The sequence below is a fragment of the Mastigoproctus giganteus genome, chromosome 8, assembly GCF_048544385.1.
Source record: "Mastigoproctus giganteus isolate SK-2022 chromosome 8, ASM4854438v1, whole genome shotgun sequence".
Taxonomy (NCBI): Eukaryota; Metazoa; Arthropoda; class Arachnida; order Uropygi; family Thelyphonidae; genus Mastigoproctus; species Mastigoproctus giganteus.
Window position 1 is genome coordinate 5,709,342 of NC_143582.1, and position 24,662 is coordinate 5,734,003.

The 24,662-nt window shown below is 36.7% G+C and overlaps 1 protein-coding gene across 5 annotated transcripts in view; it reads right to left on the minus strand.

The window, feature by feature from the left end:
• Positions 1-24,662, minus strand: part of LOC150081221 (protein still life, isoform SIF type 1-like) — a 496,225-nt gene that overhangs the window by 346,815 nt on the left and 124,748 nt on the right. For 4 of the 5 annotated variants that reach the window (XM_090379423.1, XM_090379422.1, XM_090379425.1 and 1 more), the window contains one exon: positions 18,537-18,743. In XM_090379423.1, the coding sequence (XP_090235549.1) occupies positions 18,537-18,643 (107 nt within the window). In that variant the 5' untranslated portion in view covers positions 18,644-18,743. Of the gene's footprint in view, positions 1-8,355; positions 8,419-18,536; positions 18,744-24,662 lie in introns of those variants that run through there. The other variant, XM_090379426.1, reaches the window with a different exon arrangement.

Sequence of the window (24,662 nt, forward strand, 5' to 3'; positions counted from 1 at the left end):
GAAGGTGAATACAGAAAAGGACAGAAGAGGGGAGAAATGTGCTGAGAGAGAGAGTGCCAATGTGATGTGACCCGATTCAAAGAAGATTGTTGACACTGATGAAAGCAAAACATTTCTTTTCTTGAGTTACGTGTCGATCGATGTTGTGTCTCTCGCGCTGTGTTCGTGTCGCCACCTAGTGGCAATTCTCCTTACTATTACGATTGGAATTATATTATTATTAAGAATCAATTGCTGGATGAATCACTTAAGTATACTAACAAATTATTATAACGTTTCATTAAGGGCAGAACTAGTGGTTAACCCCTTTAACCTACAGAGCGCGCAGGTTTTATTAAATTGAAAGAATATGAGTGGAATTATTTACGAAATGATATTCGTCTTTTCTTAATAATCTTTAAAGTTATAAATCGAAATATAAATCGCGAACATTAATATAAAAATTACATCGATGTATTTTCGCACTATTTAACCCTCTTCAGCATTAGATTCAAATGGTAGACTGATGAAGTCACGAATCAGAGAATGAGCGCCATCTATTGAGCACTTTGAGAAACATTTTCTTAAAATCAAATAAAAATAGCTCCCATCGTCCTATAGACAATAGAATGGAGGAAATTGGACATGTATTGGGAAATTAATTAACTCCAAATATTCTGTCCTTTTCTATCTTCCTATTATTATGCGTGATGGAGGTTTTTTATGCCGGTTTCGACATTCACAATTAGCCATTTTTGTACAGTTCATTAATCTTCTAGATGGTCCCTCGAGGGTTGCCATGACAGCGAACAAAACATTCCACCGCAAAAGGAATGAGTCACGTTTTTGTAACAGAAGCAGGTATTGGCAGCAATTCCAACAGTTGCACTTTTAAGCACTTTCTTCACACGTCAACTGAAGAACATCCAGTAGGACTTCAATGTTTTTCTTCGAGCAGAGTGTTATCTGGAGACACTTAATGACTTTTCCTTCTAATGTTGGGTTGCACCCAAGAACTTAATGCGGCTTCCACCAACTGCACTCAAAAAAAGGTCATTATCTGACCTGCGTTCAAATGACACTCGAGGGAACCACATTCTTCTGGGAAGAATTAAGGCGCAAACATCCGAAGAGATCGGAAGATACACAGAACACTTACCTGCTGGAAAATAATCCAGTCGTTAGCAGTAAATACCCATCCAAACTTTTCTAAATATTTGTCCCACCATCTCCATTTGTAAATGACGATTATCTCATCTATTTATTAGTATAACTCGTCCTGAAAGGATAATTCAACCCAACTTTTTTACCATCAGATATAAAGTACCTTCACCAAAGTACAGCCTTCTTCTATGCATTCCAAAAATGACTAATTTTTTCATTCCTTTTCTTCTTCTCTTCTTCTTCTCTCTCTCTCTCTCTCTCTCTCTCTCTCTCTTTCCCGTGTTCTTTTACTTTCTTTTTTCCAAAGACTTACAAGGACTCTTTCAATTGTGTCATAAAAATCCCGCGCACCACAAAAGCTCAAAGAAAACTTGTTTCTCATAATCTCTTCACAAAATCTGCAACCCCTGCACTGTTGCTAATTTTCGCCTTAGCTTGCCACACAGGAGACCACTTTCTTTCAGGCCCAGCACCTATCAGGTCACTGACGTCATTAGACCTTTTCTTGCCACACACACTCGTTCGCACATATTTACATCCTAGCTGGGAGACGAAGCTGGTTGCCAAGGTTACCACGGATATATTAGAGTATCTTTGTAATTCGTATTGATCGTTGGGGGGTTGGTGTCTTGAATATTTTACATCTGCCTTCACTCCACCATTTAATAGAACTTTGGAGCGTTTGTTTTTCTGCTTATGCGGAACCTCGGATATTAGATTTTTTATATTAATTTATCGAAGGATAAGGTTTCACAGCGATGTGGCTTTTCAATGATTCCAGTTGATGGTGGGTTGAAAAGCGAGTTGGCCTCCTCTGCTATTTCCATACATTGACGCTTATATCAGTATCTCAAGCAGCTGTGTATGCAAATGAAGCAAAATGAATTATCCAGCTCACGATGCTCTTAGAGAAACTCTTCTTGGAATTCCAGTCTTCCAAATAACACCTGCTGGTGTTAAGAAAAAAATAAATAAACAAAATGGCAATTTTTAATACTGAACTCACGTGAAGATGTGAAAAGGGTTTCAAAAATTGAATCAAAAAATGTAAAATAAAAGTTAAAAGAAATACTAAGGGAGGACCAAAACGTTATATTCTTGATCAGCTTGAAAAAAGATCAGGCTGCAAAATTATACTAAAAATTATATCATTTGTTTTGCACAAATATTACAAAAAATTGCTTAAAAACTTCATTCTGCTATCTTTTTTTAAAAAAATGGCAAAAAGTTTTCATTATTTTAAAATATTTCAAAAAATTTGTACAAAACTTGAACCAAAACAAGATATATTATTCAGACAACTTAAAATTTATCAAATCTTTCAAAATATAAATTTCCTAAAATACATTTTTACCAAAATTTGATCATAAAAATTTAACAAAATTTATTATTTAAAATTTTTTTAAAAAAATATTATGCAACTGTCTTTCAAAAAGGCTTACAAAAATCTAAGATGATTCACAAAACTTTCAAAAATTTACCAAAATTATTTCACAAAAATATACAAAATCTTGAGAAAAGTTTAGAAAATACGATTAAAAGATTCATATCGCATGTACAGTTGGGGTTCTCCATTTCAGAATGCAAAAATTCAAACCAAAAATTAGAGATGAATAACAGGATTCGTCGTGTAAGGTCATTGTCCGAGGTCATCAGTACAATCAGTTCTCTCTAATTACTTTCAACTCCGTCTACCAGCGGGAATCTGTGCTACCAAATTGAATCCACCTACACGAAAAGGTCACAAAGGGCACAATTTCAGATGCACAACTCATTTGACGTCATTAATGATTTCCTCGCTCTGAATAAGGCAATGAGTGGAAGGATTTCTCTCCCTCTCTCCACCCTACTGCGTATGAAAATTTCACACCACGTCGACCTGTTAATTGGGTTGTTCATTGAACACAGAATCGATTGCTCTACAAGCATCCTTCAGTGTAAGTCACACTGCACGACAAAATTAAGAGAACACGTAGAAAACGTGGTGTTACTTGTGTAGCTTATGATGAAGCGGGTACAGTTCTGTTCTCTGATCAGTCCCGGTTCAGCCTACAAACAGTTTCTAGACGTTATTTCACCTGGAAATAACGAGGGATGCGGTACCGTGGAGGTGGTGTTCTCGTGTGGAGAAGAATAATGACCGTCTCACTCTTCATGTTTTTATAGGGGTAATGTACTGCGCAGAGGTACTAAGAACAGATCCTCGAACCCCATGCGCGACTTTTTAGGGTTGCGGTTTGTCCAGGTTTTCTTTTCATGCACGACAACCCCACTGCACTCAAGTGGTGGAGGAATATCTTGGAACTGAAGATATCCAACAACTGTCGCGGCCAGCACGATCATCAGACTTATATTGTCTTACTCAACCCCTATAAATGTTCCTTATACCTGTCCGAAGTTTCTGGCTGCCTCCTCATTTCATATTATTCTATAATACACCACCACACCAAATTTTTTCCCGTTTCATCGCAAGCTGCACGAGTCACACCAGGTTTTCTACCCGTTCTCTTCATTTTGTCGAGCAGTGTACTTAAAAATGGTTCCTAATTTAGGTGAAAAGCATCATGGGGTCTAAGTACTCTGTCAGCAATTTTATAAAAAATATCATCCAGTTGTTCCCCTCCAAAAGTATCAATTTATTTTGTCGTTACATTGGGGACCTCTTTGTAACCCAAAATACTACACTCAATGTATTATACACCATGATATATGATGTAACTGAATTGCCAGAATTGTGGTACTCAATAATAACTGTCCTTTGTAGTTTTAGAGCCTCCATAAATTCCCTTGTCCCATCTGTTGTGTTTTCCGATAAAGGTTATTTTCCCCAGACGTTAAGAGATGTCGATCAATGGTTGCAATCCTTTCTTCTGCATAAACCAAAGATTTTATCACGCGATCGCTAGCTGTTATTGTGTTTGGAATCATAACGGTCATGCAAGCGAACTTTCTAAATGATACCCTGGTGGTGGAACTACGAATTAACCCAAGGAGCGTGGTTAAAGTGGCCCCGCCTAGTGAAACACGAAATTGCTACTCTCCAAGTCAACAGTTTTCAATAATAATTTATAGCTGCTTAAATGGACTGATGGACAAAAATTAAGATAGAATACATCAAAACCAGAATCACTTTGTTTTATTCCGTGTGCTGATAAAGGAAAATTTCTGGTTAATTTATTTTTCAATATTATTTCCTTTAAGGAACTGGTACGTTTTTTAAATCTACAATTACTTAAAATACTTAAGATTCAGTGTTTCAGGTGTAATTAAAGTCCAATTATCGAAATCTTAATTATGATACATTAAATGCTTATTTATATTTATTTTTTTAGGATAATTATCCTCAAATCGCAATGATTATATTAAAGGTTTTGGGTTTATAAAAGCAATTTATTTAAAGATATAGTCATTGGCCACTTCATGTTTATATTTTCTTCTTTTTTTTGTAGCAGCTGTGACAGAGAAATTTGTCTTCATCTTCCGAAAATAGAATGTTGTGATATTTTGAGGAAGTATATCAGATACTGATAACCCTTGTGGATAGCACAGTTGGTAGGATCTTCATCCTCCTCAAAACCGCAGGAAAACACCTGAGTTCGAGTACCATCGATGATGGCAGGAATTTTTATAGGGCGTTTTTCACAATGTGGTTGAGTTAGTTGGTCTCAGACGAGGCTGTAGCATGGTTTTTCTCCCAGAAAATCAAGTTTTTCGTCCATCAAACAGAAAATCGACCTCAGAACACAGGCTATATACAAGGAGGAATATGTCTTTAGTTGCTGATGCGTCTAAAACCCTACAACAACAATAGATATTTGATTTCCACCTTGTGTTGTATCATAAGTAGAATCTAAACATTCCTTTCTTCTACTTTTCTGAAAAATACTCCAGGATATGAAAGAGGTGAAGAAATTCTCATTTTCTCTTTTCCAATTAAGGCTGATGTATACAGAATAATTCATAATAGGTCCAGTATCCATCTTGTTTTCAAATATTCACAGAAGTATCAATAACTGCAGAAATAGATCCTCTAAACAATTATTGTACTCCACAGCATCAGGAGCAGTGGAAAATGCCTACAAGTTTTGAAGTCATTCATTTTTCAGAAGTACAAATTTAAACCGACTCTAGATATAAAATTTCCTTGTTGTTTTCTGCCAAAAATATTTAAAGAGAAAAAACATGCTGGCCTCGCCTGAGACCGACTAACTCGGCCACGTTTTGAAAACGGCCTTTAAAAATTCCCCATGTTATCGACGGGACTCGAACTCGGGTCTTTCAGCTGTGGAGAGGATGGCGATTCTACCAACTGTACTACTCATTAGGACCTGAAGATATTGAATTGATACTAAGGGACTTGCTGCCATAAAGAAAGTATGAGTGGAAAATTTACGTTCTTTTTAACATTTCGCTGAAAAAGCTCTGAATTTCTAAGAGCATGCTGTTTAAATTTTCACTTGTGCAACAACTGTTAGGTGGCCAATTGTTTATATCCTAAATAATTATGGATAGAAAGTTAGAATTCAAGTTTTAGGTCTACATTTTAACGGAGTATACAAATGAAACTAATAATTGTAAATGTTTTATTACTAAAGAAAATATTGCCAATCTAGGAACGAAAATATTACTTGAATGTGTTGCAAGATGCAGTTAGCAAAGCTTTCATAGAATTTCCTAAAGAGGACCTCTTTGGAATCTGAAAACACTTAAAGCCTAGCTACATTTTCATTTCATGCGAGATCCTGCTTATAACAGAATCCGAAGACCTATTACTTCTAAATTAAACAACTATTTCGAACTGAAATGAAGCAGCACTTGAATTTGCATATTATAATTGTTAATTTGAATAATGTATGAGTTTCCATCAGGTACAGATATACTTTGAGTTATTTGTCAGTATGTTGGGCAACGATAATTTCATCAAATCTGATTGTGAGGTGAGTTTCTTTCAAGTTAGAGAAAAATTATTTTGGGATCCAAATTGTTTTCAATTATGTATAGCGTTGTGCTCTTTAGAGGTGATTATAAAAGATTTAAATATTGAGAAAGGGATAAAAAGATTAGAAGGAAAAGCTTTACCACTCTAGGCCACTTTGGTGTTTCGTGTGAAACAGTAATAAACAATTCCGTTTCCTTTAAAATTGTAAAAGACATCATCAACCCCCAATTGCTCTAATATAAAAAGAGACAGTCAAACCATAAAAACACATCATAAAAGTCAAAATATATGGTAGAGTAAAATTTAAATCAACATACTTTCAAATCAAAAAATGAACACATAAGAAATCAAATTATAGAAATAATTCTTTAAAAAATAAATTAATATTTGTACCAAAAACAACTTAAGGTAATTAAAATGTATAAATAATCATTTGATATCTCAAAAATTAAAGGAGTTTCAATTCTTATTATACTTAAATCCTAATCAGACCTTTTTATATGTTCTGCCCTAAGGTATCATTAATTCATCTCCCTTAAGCACCCGGATTCACTACAGCAGCAATAATTACTTATAAAATCTTCCTGAAGATAATTTACCGAGAAGACCATGGACTCTTAAAAACCGCATATGGTATCAAAAAATGTAGGACATGGTCATTGATCAAGAAAATCTTCCTCGAGTCCATTCATTTTTAAAGAAATACGTTCTATAGAGTAATTTCATTTTTATTTTTGGGTTGCCGAAGTCGCAAGGGGGATTCTATTCAATGTCCAAATATTTTGATTTTAGCGTTTATTTTTTTAAAATCATTATTGGGATGTTAAACTTTTTAGTTCAAGTGTTATTTTTAAAGAGCGCATGATGGGGAATTGGAAATGAAGTTGAAGTCAGTTGAATACGATGTTGTGGAAAAGAAGGATAGGATAGATTTCATCAATAAAATATTCTACAATTTGCATAATGTATTTCTAAACACATGGTCTAATGAACGAAGCCAACGAAAGTTATTTAAACACCAGTGTTTCTGGGTGTCCAAAAGTAACTCTCTAACTGCTTACTACTTGTTTTTATTCTAAGGTTTTCATATGTTGAAGGACATCTAGGGATGAGCAAACCACATCTCTCTGGGTTTCTCATAATTTGACTGATGCTGCAGAAATGCATGCTTCAAAGTTGTAAATAGTGTTAGGACCTTTCTGGTAGAATTGGGAAATGCTCCACCGAATACTACGTTCCCCGGGCAAGAATTCTGATCCCTTTTGATTGATCACTTTCTCGATACGAAAGAGGTCTTCAAGGCCTCTTTAGTCTGCAGAAAGAGAACAAACTTTAACCGACATGCGAACTAAATATCTGTTTATTTCCAATTGCAAATTACGAATGACTCGTAATCAGATGTTTCGTGGTAATTCTGTTCTTTATGACTTTACCATTATAAAGAACAAAACGACCAAAGATTTATCTATATAAGGTAAATCTTTGGCCATTTTTCTTTGTAACGGTGGGAACGTATCACGGATCATCTGATTGCAATCTGTACATAATTTCGTATTGTAAATTCAGATATTTATTTGGCATACATAAGTAGAAGGGTTCATACCATCATTGATTTTATGCTATGCCTTCTTTCACAACTTTCGTTTATCTGACTTGTGTCTTAAAATTCCCTTATATTTCGCGATTTAACAAATATTTATTGGTTTTCAATAGTTACCATTCAGAACCATTGATATAAGTTGCTTCCAAGATAAGTTCACAATGTGTTCACAAGTGGTGGTCAGTCAATCAAAGGCCAAGCTAAGCCGTCTCTAGATCTACAGTCTCTATCATCTTCATCCAAAGAAAACTATCCAAAAGAGTTAATAGATTGGATCTCATTCTGGACCGTATATACTGGTTATCATACTTCAGTCCTCGATCGTAGATTAATTGTTCAATCATGAGATCTAAAATTTGCCGGTTACATTTCCTCATAGACTCATAGATTCTGGTTTAGCCATTGGACCCAATACGATGGAACATTTTTCGTAGAGCATCCTGTTGTGTTCATCTTCATATCAAATATTTTGGATCGGACCAAAGCAAACCAATTCCAGCATGCAATGGACTTGGTTTCAGCGATGTCCATAGAATACGAAGGAATATCTAGGTTTGATGACTGACCAGGGATTCTGTGAACATACTGTATATTTTATCTCCATGGTAACTCATCGATCTACCTCTAGAAAATAATTGAGTTGTTTTGTTTTTCCTAATGGACTACAACCTACCTAGACTTATGCCGTTTCGGGGCACAGCTGCGACTATGATGACCTCCCATGTTTCATTTAGATCTAGAACATGGATGGAAAAACTTGTGTAAGAAATCATAATACAAACGCGTGTACATACATAAAAATAAGAATTTTAGCAGTCTGTGAGTGTCTTTTTCCATGGGGAAATGGTTTCATCAATTGGACTAATGCTGCTTAATCAAAAGAGGGTAATCTGGAACAAGGCAGTCACGGACTGGCTAAACTATCGTACAATCATCTATTCTTTTGTTAGTTTAATTCTGGATTTGTTGAAATCATCAAGTCCCCAAAAAGAAGTGCAAATTTCTACTGTTAATGGGTTTTTCTGGCAAATACAAGTGCATAAGATATATATAAGATGTGCAAAAAAGCAAAGTGCATGTTGTTATTAATGTTTGCGTTGAATTCTGCCTTGAATTTAAACAGAACATAGTTTGACATAACGTATTCTAATTTGGTAGAATACGTAGAATCGTATAGCGTATTTGATTGTAATTTGAAAACAGGTAGAACAAGCATCTGCAGTAAAATTCTTGATGTATCTATTTTTCAAATTTAACTATATTTTCTTCTGATATCCGCGGTAAATTTAAGAGAAATGAAATTCTGGAAATTTGATAATACCTATTAATCAAAAACTAGAAACCCTATCCTTTTCTTTAATAAAAAATTGGAGTCAGTGCCTCAGCAATCATCAGAGATGACAGTACAGACTCGAACTGCCTGTGTCTGGGGTCATGACTTCACAACAGTCAGTACACCATTTGTATTTCATTTTTATGCGGTCGAAGGAAATGGATGCTGCGATCTCATACCAAGTCAACAACAGTCCACAGATTATATTAAGATTCCTCGTTAGCCTCATCCTCTCCGAAACGTAGCTAGGTCTTTCTTCTCTGCTCATCATAAAAATACACGTCCTGCAATCCTCAGGTCTCTCTTCATCAGGCAATGTGTGTGGAACATATGATGAGGCGGCCTCTATCAATCCGAAGGATTGATAGAAGGATTGTGGGAAGGAGACCAGCAGAGTACCAAATAATCATAGTTTCATCCAAATCTGCTATAGAGATGGCTCACATCAGAGAACCGATTGAGCAACCGCCCAGATCTGGCTTAAGAGTAACTTTTGTAAACAAACTCGAAGGAATTGGAAATTTTCCGGTGACCAGAAAGTGGTGATGTCAGCTAAATCTGTTTCCTTTGCGTCAATGCCTACATAAAAGAAAAGCATTAGGAAAGTCGTACCTGAGTTAACTTCATTAACGAATAATACAAATCCTATGCTCTACATCAACTATACAAAATGTAAAGCAAACACCTTCCCAAGTATTATAAAAAAGAAAATTTTTGAAAGATTTTAGTTTATTTTAATTGGTTAATTTCAAAATTAATATTTAGTATTAGTAATGACGAAAGAAAGCAATCTTATACAGCATCTGAAAAAAATATCCACATTATCTTTACATCCCCTTTAATAATTCGTCTTATCCTCCTCACACTGGGCTGGGAGGATGTTGATTATATCAAAGTGTTCGAATCCTATTGATGACTGGAGGAACTTTTATGGCCTTTATTTACAACGCGGCTGAGCTAGTCGGTCTCGAGCAAAGGTTGCGTGGCTTTTTACTCCCGGAAAATCGCTTTTCATCCAACAAATAGGCAAATTGACCTCTGAACACACAATTTACAGACATGCTAGATCCAGAATCTGGTTCCCCTGGTAGGAGGTGTGATCTACTGAACTAAGCCAAATGTCCCAATAAGTGTTATGAGATCGTCAGTGATCTCATAGCAATCATTGGAAGTTCCAGCATGGAGTTGTTCCGTGATGGGACTAGCCCCCTGGGCATCTCTTCTGTTTACAAAGCTATCTTTATGAGACGTTGGATCATTGACTATACATGTAATGGCACTTCCAAAGTCGCGATTGTTGGAAGGATGACTGCTAGGAGACAATATGTGCATAAGTGGATTTGTCATTGGTGTCAGAACTTATGCTTGAGTGTAGGCACGAAGTATTTTGAGAAGCTCATTGGGAGAAACGGCTGCTTTATATGTGTAATCAATATCATACCTTGGTTCACAAGAGTTCTCTGATGCAGGTCAATGACTCATATCGAAGAGGATCGGCAAGTCGCTGTTTTTCCTATTATTTGTTTCAATTGCTTCTCTTTAGTATAGCTGGATTGAGATTTAATGAGTTGCATCAGGCTTTCTTGATCAACAAGATTTCGGTGGCAACCACCGAAATCTTGATGTGTACTGTCTGTTTTTATGATTATGAAAGTAAGATGATAAATGTGTAAGAGAGTGTTGTGTTATGTGCTGTTTTTCAGTCTGCTCTAAATGCACAAAAAAGGAAAAAATTAGTGTAATTTTGTAAATGTAAATATGAACCATTTATTAAGTATGGAATCGGGCCGCCCTGCGTATGGTACGGGTTGAAACAGAACAATTCTAGAGTCCTCCTCAGAGTACGACGGGAAGAACGGCTTGCTTACCACTCATTAAAATCCTTTGAGATGGATGCTTGTGAGAAACCAGTTACGTCTTTGTATCTTGAATCGTGGCTCCAGCTAAACGTGCACCCATGATAAAACCTTTTGTCAAAGTCTGGTAGATCATTCATTTTCCACATTCTGGCTTCAGGTTGCTGAATTTGAACAGCCTGTGCTGTCCTTATCCTCTACGAGGTAAAACGTGATCACCCACGTCACAGTTTTATTTCCATCTGTATCTTTGTATTTTCTTTGTATCTCTGTGAGTGTCTTAATATAAGGGTTCGTATTTTTTTGGGCAGTTGGTGTTTTTCAACATAACTCTGCATACATTAACACTATAGCTAAAATCGAGTAGGTGCCCTCTTTCCTCAGAAAGCATGGATTAGTCATGACATGGACTTAATATCGTGTTGACATTATAATCTAGAATTATTTTAATATATTTATATTGAAAAGAAAAAAAGAAACCAGTCTTGTGTATGTCAGGGTTCAAATCAGCAAAAAACGTTAGCACCAACCGACTAATATTCAGATACTCTTTACAAATAAGTTTTACAGATGGCCTTACACACTCACTGGTCAATGATTAGAACATTATTCAAATTTAGTAAGACCATCGACCACCAATATTTAGTAAGACCTTTGCCGAATTGCATCATGTCCACGTCATTGCATGGATTCCACCAGGTGTCTTGCGAAGTCGAACTGCCTTTTCGAACCTAACCCACACGTTCTCAGTTGGATTCAGATCCGTCGAATTAGAGCAGCCAGGAGAGATATTGGATCTTGGGTATGTTCCTCGAACCATTCACACGCTATTTTTACACAGTGTACAGAGGAAGCAATATTTGTAATGTGCTTGTGCCAGGAGATATTAGAAGTCGGGGTAATCCCCAATAGAGAAATGCGATGTTATCTAGACATCAGTGTCATCTAAGATAAGCATAGAAGCGAGCAAAAGAATAATTTTTGTGAGACATAAGACAGGACTGAATTTTAGAAGGATTTAGACCAACTAAGTTATCTTTGTCCCACTGGAGATGAATTACCTGGAGATCAGTATTTAAGGAATTGGTAGTGGATATTCGAGACGTTGAAGCTGTTTATGCAGGGCAAGGTTTCTCAAACTGGAAGGTGGAATGCAATGATCTTCAATTTAGACAGACCAATTCGTTTTAAATGCTTTCGACACACCAGTGATTTCCTTTGTTTTCTCGATCATAGCTCCTGTTAACTTGCTCCAATAATAACACCTTTCTGAAAACTGTAAAGATTACACGCCTTTCCCATGACCGGATCGGCTATGAACCCAAGGAATGGGTACGTTATTTATCTGATAACAAGGTATTGGTGATCATACCTTGTGGCCACTTATATTTGCATAACCTACGTTTAATTATCTGTTGACGCTATTTCAAAAGGTTTCTAATTTTCTGGCCAGTGAGTGTTATTTTTTCATTTTCGAAAGCGAAAAACTGTTTGCTCCATGTTGTGATAATTAATCTACAACCACCACAACAATTCGTGTTTGCTACAATGATAATGTCCAATTGAAAATCTAAAATCCTAATTGTTCAGTTTCTGGCTTTCGGCAGCCATACGAATCTGCAGGCCAATGACCACTTAATATTGACTTGTTGGTGAAAAGAATCCACACTTTCAAAATCTACAAAGGGCATGAAATTTGAGAGGCTATTGGACAGTTCATTTATGATCTCCACAATGTGTATGCGCCATTCCGGATGATTCATTAGCTTCATTTTAATGAGGGGATTTTGTGCTAGCATCCCCGGGATGAGTAGTACATATCTCCAATTAAGGACAAATACTCTGGTGGAAGTAAACGTAGTGACGTGAATATGTTAAGCCCAAAGGCAAGAAGATGCAAAATTCTAAACATCGGCGTCATTAACTGCCCAATTACCAGAGACACGAGATTCCATTTTAAGAGTATGTGACTAGAAATTGTTGGAGTTCATTGCTTCGACTGATCTTTCTCTAAGGGGGTGGATAACAAGTATTTTGAATGCAGAATGTCATTGCACGTTAATTAACAAGAGCCGATATTGGAATATTTCATTTCTTCAATTGAAAAATATAAAAATTAAGTGGACTATTAATATACAAGGACTTCATACATGGAGTTTCTAAATGATACGCGTGGAATGAATCGCACCCATAAAGCGTTCACAAAACAAGGATGGTAGGCATTGGCAGCCCACCAAACTGTTCCCAGTAATGGAAACAGAGGTCATTTTGATATTATTTCACTTTGTTTAAGTTACTTAAAAATTAATACAATTTGCACAACGTTTGATATTTAAATGTATAAATATTTAAATGTATTTCAACGTTTGAAGCTTATATCGTAAAGTCTCTTCGTCAGAATGACTGAACAAAAGAGAAAAAGATGAAATGTTAAGTACTGCTAGGGTACGTAGACGCCTTTTCTCATCGGGATTAGTAGCACGTTGCCCAAGAAAAAAGCCACTTTCGACGCAAAAAGTAAAAGCTCAGCGTCTAAAGTGCATTCTAGTTAGTCTGAGGATCAATGGAAATGTGTTATTTTCTCTGATGAATCAAAATTCAACTTGGATAGTTCTGAACGCCAGCAGACTGTTAGACAAAGAATTGGAGAAGTATCTCAAATGATATGGGGTTGTCGTTGGTCCTCTTGAATTTGTGAAGGCTACAATGAATGCTGGGATGTACAAGGACACTCTTGAGACAATTACTTCCCACAATTAAAGATCAATATGGAGATGTCGCCAGTTGCATTTTTCAGAGCGATTCTGCTCCATATCATAGAGCCAAAACCATGAGTACTATTTCATAAAATTAGCAAAAGTTTTAAATTTATGAAACGACGCACTCTTGCTTAAATAAGTATAATTTATTTCTGTCTTTATTGTCCACAGGTGCAAAAATGGTTGAAGGATAAATTCACACAATAACATGGCCTGGAAACAGTCCAGACCTCAATCCAATTGAAAATTGTTGAACAAATTGGGGTTTCAAAAAACCAAAAATACTTAGAGAGAGATGCAGAAGATATTAATCCATGTTTGGTACCATGAGATTTCCCACGAATATATTGAGAACCTTATTCACTCGATGCCACGAATGTGCAACACTCATCAAAGCAAGAGGTGAGCCAATGAAATATTAATGTGCATTTTATGTTTTTTTTGTTATATAGTTGCCAGTCATGAGCCTAATATAACACAGTGGGCTGAATCGCTGTCCTCCTCACACCAGGTGGAAAAGAGCTGAGTTCGAGTCCCATCGATGAAAGGAGGAATTTTTATGGGCCCTTTTCATAATGTGGTTGAGTTAGTTGTTCTCAAGTGAGGGCTCGATTGATTTTTTCTACCGGAAACTGGGCTTTCTGTTTCCAGCAAATAGAAAATCGACCTCAGAATACATCGCGGATGCTCTTTAAACCACCACAACAACAACTTATTTCATTGTATATTAACCAATAATGCATAAAAGTAAATTTTTGCTATGGTTACCTTGGTACACGCTACACCGTTGATCAATAGGTCGCGAGAACACCGTGGTGAAACTCTTTTTTCGAAATTGGTGGAGTTAAACGTGAAATATTGACAGTTAGATGGTTAATGTTACCTGGCGTTTGGATGCCGATGATTTAAATCCTTGTTTACAAGGTGAAGCGATTTTCTTCTAAAACAACAAAATAAGAAAATAACTGGTATTCATTTTCCCATTCCTAGAAGCCTACAAAAATATTAAATTGATGTCCCTTCTTAATGAAAAAAAGAACACGAGGTTTACAAGCACACCAGCTTCGCAGTAAAAGCGCTTACACGTTCCAATAATTTTAGGACATAAATTATCAAAAACAAGCCTGTGTATCTAAGAAAAATATTTGCACTCGCCTCTTAACTAAAAACAAGAAGTTGGCATGTTACATTTAACCAAGCTGTTCTCAACAACTCCTTGGTATGCATCTTAAAAAAAGAAAAGCGCTTATTGATTCGCTGCAGAAGGTCATGATAATCTCCGAAGAATATTTATTTTTTATAATTCTACCGCTTAGAAATCTTCATAGAAGAAACACTAGGAAACTACGTTGAAGGACTGGATGTTTGCTTTCCAATATTTGATCTTTTTTTGTAAGATTATTAAAGGGTCCACTCTTCAGAAAACACCATTTTAACTCCAGGCTAGTTTGCTTTTTGAAAATTCGGATTCATTACCTCCAGCAGAGAAAAAAAGAAGAAGAATTTTGTAATTAATGTTTATCAGAATCTAAAAGAAGGTGTCCAACCACGTACATGGTTTAATCATAATGCATATAAGTCATCAACACGTGCCTGAACACGAAAAATGGGCAGAACTGTTTGTTCTGTTTGTATAAACGATGATTTTCGTGTTTCTGAAGGGGGTGTTCACACCAAAGGAATAAACATTTAAAAATTAGTGTTATACGCGCTTTCAGAAGCGATAAAGTTCCGCCTTACCCAACAACAACCATCTTGCTGAAGCCTGTCAAAGTGACTTCGAAACTCGAGTGGACGACATCTTATATTGCTCACACTCCAATGCTATAATTAGCTGACTAAAAGGGAAATTAATTATCTCAAAGGAACACACTTCTACACTTAATCGGGCTGTGGCTGGCTTTACTCCGACTCAATCTTGGCAACAAACACGCTTTTGCCATTAGCATGCTTTAAGATTTGTTCTGGAGGTACGAAAGGCGTAGATCTCCCAACGTCTTATGTTCCATTGCAGTGGATTTTAAGTCTCAGAATGATTAAAAGATATCCTGGAAGGATAAATTTAACATTTACTGATTTTCCGTGCTGAAAGAAATGATCAAGCTTTAAAATAATTGAATATTTTTAGATTCTAGTTCTCCATTCGAAGAGATGATAGCTCTTCATTTGACTTTCCTTCTCCATTTCAAACATTTTATTTGTGAAAAAGGAACCATATTTTCCATCCGTGTGTCGCAGGAGGTATACCCTTGTGAACTTTTGCACTCACTGCCCAAAAAAATTGGAAACCTTTATTCAATATCTGTTAGGGTCATCTTTTGCCCAAATTCCAATGGTGCCTAGCTCCCCATTCCACGATTCTCCATCAGGATATTTGTCAGCTATTGGAGTTGGAAAGCGAGCCGAACTGCACTTTTTAAAATATTCCAGACAGTCATAATTGGATTCGGATGTGAAGAATTAGGCAGCCAGAGTACATATTGGAAACCTTCGGGCCATGATACCACCCCCCAAGCTGGTTGAGTAGTGGACATAGGACAGGCTGGCTTCATGAGGTTTATGCCATACTTTTACTCTACCGTTGGTGGAAAAAGTGTAAATGGAGGCTCGTCAGACCACATGACCTTTTTCCATTGTTTCACGGTCCAGCCTTGGTGTTGGCGGCACCTCTCCAGTGGAATCTTTCGATTTTTCACAGAAAGAAATGGCTTTCTTATAGGGATACGACAAATTCTTCAACTCTCATCAAATAGTTCGGTTGGAAATTGGTATTTTCTTTGTCTAAATTGAATTTTTTAGTCATTCTTTGCACACTGGACCTTCCCTTCTATTCTGAAGCGATAAATTCCTGCAATCTCATTCTTAGAGTTCCGACATTCTGGTGCGTTTCTTTCTTTTACAATTGCATTCTCCTATTGTCATATACAAAGTATATACTGTAAGACCTTGGTGTCTTTCTGTAAGGGGCACCTGTACTCTAATTATTACATAATCAATACTTTCAAAAGTATCCATTGATAAAACTGCGTCCATGCTGAAGGTAAGCAGATGATTGAAATACAATAGATGGATGGAGGCGATGTGAGGCTTAGCGAGTTCCACCATGAAGTTATCATATCACCAATCAATGTGATCAATACAAACATGGGAGTTAAATAAATAATAGCCGTTTAAATTTTGGTGGGGACTCACCGAAATATTTCAAAAAATCCTACTTAACAGCGAGCAGTTCTTCTATATTAGAAATTCTTATAAGATGCTTCTCTAAAGAGATATTTCTTTTGCCTCTTAGCAAGTTTTCTTTCCATTCCTTCATCGAGATACTTCTCGAATTACAGAACATCATAAATTACACCCTCCGGTTAAAGACACACTAACACACACACACCGTCCACCTGACAAATGGGTGACACTCGCACACGCTCTCCTGTTTACTCATCATTCTTCCAACCAGAGCCACTCCGGAAGATCAACACTAATGATGCGTGCCCCTTCAGTGCCGTGATACTAATTAAGACACCAATGGACACGATGTCGAGGGCAGTTGTCCTTTGTTTGACCTCGGCGTGTCTGTTTTTTGATCGATTAACGGAAGTAGGATGAGAGCGAATCAAACAAAGAAACTCTATTCAAAGAGTTTGTACATCGCAGGAGAGGAGAGAGAGAGAGACTCTCCTACAAGAGGGAAAATCGGAAGTAGGAGTACTTATAAGCAAATTTGGCTCATTTTGGTACTTAGATATATTCACGCAGCTAACTGTTACTTAGCAACACGATCCGGATGACTGTACAGCATCTCTTTCGTGTTTTCTTGTTGCCATGAATTTCTCTTAAAATTATTACAAAAATAATTGCTTGACATTATACTTCACACTCTGAAAAAATTAAACAAAAAACCAACGTAATATTCATTTATTCCTTTCACACCTTTTTTTCCAATTATATGTAGTTAAAAACATTGTCGATAAAAATTAAAATGTTTGTAAAAAAGTAATTACACGTTGGGCAATTACTTTAAACAAAAACGCATTATGGTAGATGATAAGATGGGCGCATGCTTGGAAAGTCTCCAGTTTAACAAAGAGTTGGAATGAAAGAATGTACAATCACGTTCTTTGTTTTAATAATAGAGCCGAATAAAAGAAAATAACAAATAGTAAAAATCCTTTCTATCACAGAAGCTTTCTCACTATTTCTATATTTAACAGTCAACGTTTCGAGACGATATTTCCTGCCTTTTCATCATAGAATCTCAACTAGGATTTGTGTAATATTTATCGCGTTAATTTCTCCTCTGTGTATTCTCGTATTCTACACAGACTGCAATAGTTAACAGTTTATTGCAGATATCCATCAGCTGTTTGATAAAAATAATTTTCTGTTTAATAAAAATTATTTAAAATAATTTTCTGTTTGATAAAAATCCTTTTACGTATTTTTATTATTTTTTTCTTAGATTTTTATGGTTATTTTATTCTGTAACAGATCTTATTTAATTTAAAAATATTTCAGTTTTGTACCCTTTCTTTAGAATAAATCCTGGCAACCTAAGCTAATCACAACACTGCTTGTTATTAATCACAATTTTTTTTCAGCTGGAGTAAACATACGGGTACTTCGTCAGCTTTTATTGTTACGTGTACTAGAAGATAAGGTAGGAGATAAGACATGGAAGAGGGAAAAAAAGAGTCTGGAAATCTTGGCAATCAGTTGCCATAGTAACCAACCAATCTTCCAGGCTGATTATTTCAAAATTTGATGCACGAGTCGCTTTGGGTGTTGGTTTTAAAATCGCGATATTTCTAAAACAAAAAATACAGCGATAAACATTAAAACATCTTAAAAGATAAATCTCCTTAAAAATTAAGGAGAAGAGTGATAAAATAGCGAGCCTGCAAAGACGTACCTAAGAAGATGACCATCTCTTCTTCCCGAGTTCTGCCATGGTGAGTCTTCATACCTATAAGCTTTCCGGATAAGAGGAGCACAGGAACAACTCAATTTGTTTCCCATGTTATCCTTCCGGTCACACGCGAGCTTCACAGTTGCTCATAATGCAGTTCTGTTGCCCTAGCAACAAAGGCTCGTAAGAGACAGCTGATGGGCCCATTACCTACAATGTGCATAAAAGATTCGCATTAGAAGAGAACACTAGGTAAACAATAAATAATATATACCATTCTAATGGTGCAATGCGGTATTACATCTATACGACTAAGATACTTCCAATACTTTGGAAACCCAGTGCATGTTCTTAAACAGATTCACAGTCACGCATAGTAACCAACGTGCTTTCAATAATATTTTACACCGAGATAGTTTAACAATAAATCTATTTTTATTTTCGTTTCTACCCCCTGATCCTCCCCTTCCTGGACCCCTTACCAGCATCTTCAGATTTGACCCCACACTGTAAAATAAAAACTATAAATTCAAAATTATCGAAGTAATTCATTTTTGCGCTAGTAGATGGCAGTAGTATCGGCCACAGTTTGAAAACGATTTTAAATTGTCTCTTAAGACCACGAAGCAGCGTTCATTCATCTGGACGCCCTCATATTGTTGTTAATGCAGTGTACACATCAGGGGGGATTTGCCTAATCTTTTGTGTGCCTTGATATAAGAAGAAAATGAGGACTTAATTATATTATGTCGGCAATCAGTTGGCATCGGGTCCACCCACTTGCACAACTTGGAGAGATGGATCGTTGATGGTCTTTTCACCATTAACTGTCGATTAAGTGGATTATCAGGTGTGGAAGACGACTAAGTCGGTTCCTCAAGACACGCCATCCAACAAAAGGTGATGTATTGGCTGGACAGCCAAGCATGTTATCTGGTGCCAAACCAACGCAGCCTGTCAAAATTGATACGCTCTCTGGACTTGTCACGTGATGTCAACCACGACCCAGCTAAAACACAGATATAGGATTAAGAGGAGAACCATCACGCAAGAACGCTCTCCACCTACCAACCTAGATTGCGCAGAAATAAGAACAAAGTGTAAGAAACAGACTGTTGAGGTTAAGCCTGGATTACAAGAAACTAGGAAATGCATTGTGGTGATTATTAAACAAATGTGATTCATATTTTTTTCACAACATAATAGATAAAAAGGGCTTTTCATCCATTAAAAACTACCAATGATTTTAAAAAGTTTCCTCCAGAAAGCTTTGAACAACAAGAGTTGAATTAAATTTTTGAGCTTCATTAACCAAGTTAAGTTTACCAGCTTAAAATCTCAAATAACCTCAAATAATCATATTATTTGAGGGGGAGGTAGTGGAACCCTGGTAACCACAAAAAAATTGGGTTGTAACCTATTGTATTTTGGTCACTTGACTTCTTAAAATTGGGACACCATTAGGTGTAATTAAATATTTGGATAAATATCACTGACCAGCTATTACACTACTACACTCAAGAGTCAAAAAATTGGAAACCTTTTGCAGTTGTCATCAGCAGATAATTAAATAGATTATGCAAATGTACGTTGTCATGTGGTATGATCACAAGATAAATGGTGCCCTTCGTGTTTAGAAGGGCACCATTAGAAGGGCATGTTGCAATGAATATATTTATGTCACATAGATCCAAATTCACCCTGAAACGCTTCATTTGAATGTGGAAATGCGATGGAGTTTTTCAGAACGACAACGCAACCATCCACCGCACAAAAATTGCACATGAATGATTAGAGAAACATGTTCAAGATTTCCAATATTGATCCTGGTCGCCTAATTCTTCAAATCTGAATCCAGTTGAGAATGAGACATGCTGGAAAGGGCAGTTTGGCTTTGCACTTCTCTACCGACCACCGAAGAGCAGCTGACAAATGTCCTGATGGAAGAATAGAGAAAACTGGAGGAGGCTCCCATGGACACCTAGCCACGAGTTTAAGGGCCGTAAATCGGGCAAAAGATGTCCCTACTAGGCAAAACAAATGTGGGGAAGATGGTCATTGAAACCACCTGTGCTACCCAAGCAGACGTTTGTGGGAACTTGCTGATAACAACTAATTCAAATGCAATGTCCTTCGCATTTCAATTATTTATGGTACAGTGGTTCCTTGGCTAACAGAGGTAGACCTTTGGAGAAATTCTTATTTGCTGACGATCTCGACATACACAACTCGTTGAACCAGCCAAACACCATCTCCAGTATTCATGGAGAATCGAATATTGACCTGACCATTTAAACATCTAGCATTACCTCCAAAATCTCGAGCTGGACTATTTAGATGGATTATACCAGTAGTGACCACAGAGAATTTACATTTGACCTTTCTCTTGTTCATTCTACGCAATCCACTGGTTGTCCTCGCCAACATCTAAGGAGGTATTCTCCCAAGTTTATTGAATCTATCAGACAAGAATTCTACAATGAAATCTTTAATTGTATCAATACATTAATTGTTACAGAATATGCACTTTTTGTACAGTCTGCAGAACTCCATTATCAATGAAGTTTTCTTCACTCAATTGAAAAAACACGTGGAGCTTGCCCTTTAAGGAATTGGAGGTGGACATTGGAAAAGTTGAAGCTGCTTGTTCAGGGCAAGGTTTCTCAAACTGGAAGGTAGAATATGGAGTGCTATTATTAGTAAAACTATGGACAAGATTTCCAGTTAATGGAAGAAGAAAAACGGAACCTTGGGAACATAAACAATTTTTGAGAAGGTAGAAGACAGAACAGCTACCATCATACTCAATGAGCAATCAGAATGGTAAAAAAAAGTAGTTGCCCAACCGAAAAATTCTGAAGGCAGATGATAAGAAGGAAGCTTGCTTAGATATCCAAGGTAGACGACAGCAACAAAGTATAGTTTCTTGATGGAAAGAAAGCTGGCAATTGTTGATCGGATGGAAAGATTTGAAACGTTTATGGGGTTCTTTGAATTCTTCTTGGAGTATATCAAGAAGATATTTTGATATTCTGATGTTTGGTTAATATAGAAATAGCTAAAGGTTTGTAAAGTCTTCACGTAGTGCATTACCAAGTCAACCCGTAGTGATACATTGGGCATTTACATAAGATGAGAGCGAGACGCTTTCTCGCAGGAGTGTCAGTTAGCTGTCTGTCTTTGTGTGCGACGTCAACGCATAATTAGAATTTAAGTCATGTGGGTAGCGTATTGGTACATTAATGATCCTTGAAGTACCAACTTCTGGAGGAACTTAAGATCGTTTCGTAGTTGTAAACACTGTCTCGGTGTCTTTTGATAACCAGCATCCTTCACAGGCACGCGCTCCTTATCTGTAGCTTCCTGGCGTAAAGTTTGTTCAACCCAAACTCCTCTTTCTTGTACGCGCGTCTTATCTACCAGCAAAGGAAGGAAAGTGTTTTCTTATTGGCGCTATCGTAAAGAGAGCAGATGGCAGGTCTTTTGGGCAGAGGAGACCTCATTTAGAACTAAATGCCAGTTAAAGGAAAAGAGAGAGAACTGATTCTTTTCTTCTCTCTTTCGTGCTAAATATTTTTTTTTTTATATACTCGCTTCCAAAATTATTAGAAAAGACAAAATATCTTGAAATTCAACATTTCATTTTGGCTTGAAAAAGGATTACTATTTTCATCAGCTGTCTTACCAGCAGGGGACGGTTCATGAAATTAAAGGCTGTGTTTCTAAAAGGCAGATTTTTATATGGATCAATAATCCCATTGGGGAAATAGAGAATTTTAGTTGGACATCTTCCTGGATTCAACACTCTATCTGTACCGAGCAGCTTACCACAGGAGACACTACAGATAACATCGTTGAACGTCTCCCAAGTGCGTGATATCTATTAGATAACTCGTTCATGTAACTGCGCAAACTCATTTATCACTGGTCTCCATTGGATAATGACCGATGCTCCCCCTAGTGATCACAACTATGTACCCTATTGTCTAATAACTTGCTCTGAAAAATCGCAAGGTGTCCCCAGATGCGGTAACTTCACAAAGATACCATTTCTTCTTTAATCATCGTACAATTTCTGAACGCTTTTTGAAACAAAAAGCGCCATCTATTTAATCCTATATACAAAAGATGGATGCTAGGAAAAACCATGGAGGCAATGCTCAAGGGTGGAATTCAAGATCATTTAGATAGAAATGAAATTCTGAAGGATACACAGTATGGTTTTGTAAAGGGTAAATCATTTAACAAATTTGGTTAACTATTTTGATAGGGTCACTCATCAGCTGGACTTAGGGAATAATTTCGACATTGTTTATTTGGATTTTAGCAACGCATTTGACTCAATCCAACATGAGCGGTCACTTTATAAGCTGGAACAGGTTGGAATCACAGGGAAAATCCTTAGATGGATAGAAGGATGGTTTCAGGGCAGGAGGCAGGGGGTTGTGATAAATGGTTATTCCTCAGATTGAATTGATGTAAGAAGTAGTTCCCCAAGGATCAGTATTAGGATCACTTGACATCGATGAAGAGATAGAGGGTGCGATGTCTAAATCCAGCGTGTTATAAATTTCAGGAATAAGTTACCTACATGGGTGGTAGGGGCTGACAGTCTGGGGAAATTCAGAGGTCAGCTGTCTTTGAATTTTTCTATTTTATTCTTTTTTGGCTGATGCACCATATGGCCATTCCTAATACTAAATAAAATGGTACCAACTAGTTGTAAGGCTCTTGTCACTTAGTAGCTCTACCAGAATAATAAAAAAAAGAAAGTAAACTTTTTATAACTCTTCTTTCCTCCCATTTTTCTAGATCCCCAAGAAGATGTGTCCCATCACTTACAGTCACCTCTCACGTGGTAATTTTTCATCTGTTAGGATAGCAATGGAAAGCAATTTCTTTAATTCACTCTTGACTCCTTTCCATTTTCCCAGTGGAAGTTCTGACTCTCCTGAAAGCACATGATAATTCTTTGCCGGCCCTTAATGGACTTTATCGCTCCATTTCAGGTAGATCTATAAATTTCACGCGCATCTTTCCCTATTCTAAGGCACATGCCATAACTCTTCTCTCCATTCAATGTCTTTTTTTCCATCATTTTTTAAAAATAATTTCCGATCTGTTGACATATTTCACTTCTTAAACCGCTCCGTGATGACTGGCTGACGCATGCGCAGTAGGCTCTATTCATTCAACCATTTCTGTGCCTAACAATCTGGTAATTAAAAAATTCTCATCAGGGGATCACTCGAAAGGGAAGGATTATTTTTTACCATCCTTTGAATGTTCTCTCCATCATTTCGAATTAATAAGATGAATTGATGAACCTTAAACCCAAATAACATTTGCCTTTCTCAACTGTCTCGTTTATCTAATAAAACACCCTCGTCTAGGGGAGGGGGAGGGGCTAGTTGCCCGAATAAACTACGTCAAGTCTAATAAAGAGGAATGGTCACCTGTTCTCTTTAATTACCAAACTAGTTGCTGTAGCTCCATCACCTAGGTTCGGAACTTGGAAATTGAACCCCTGGAACTCCTCTTAAGGTGAGATAAAACAGAAATCACGTGATGAATATTAAATTAAGCAAGTCATCATCGAGATGGTTAATTATTTGGTGAAGAACTCCATTGGACAGGTATTTATGGATGGTAAGAATATCTTACCATCCATAAAAACTTTCTTTGGAGAAAAAGCAATGCATTGTCAAAAGATCAAACGAATTACGTTTTTCTTTCGTTCTTTCTTAGAACGCTGTTGATTTTTCGTCTGCGTCTTATTTTTGAAAGAAATTGGATATTTTATCCTCCGTGGACTTTGATTACATCAAAGAGATAACAAGTTGGATAAAATTGTATCTGGCAACTGAGGTTTTTTGCTCTTCTGTTTGTTTTGATTTTTTTACTTTTTCTTTCGTTTGAAGACTATATTTTGGCGTCTCCTTAATACGAAAAACCGACCTCCGAGGAAGAGAATCTCTTCTTTGAAATAGTTTTTCAAGAATTACTCCAAAAATGCAATTTACTATTTTGCTGCCAATAAAGATTACCCGGAATGGAAAAATCGACACAAAATGGATTTAAAGAGCGCTTTTCAATGTTTCGGACCAAACTCATTGCTTTATAAATAAT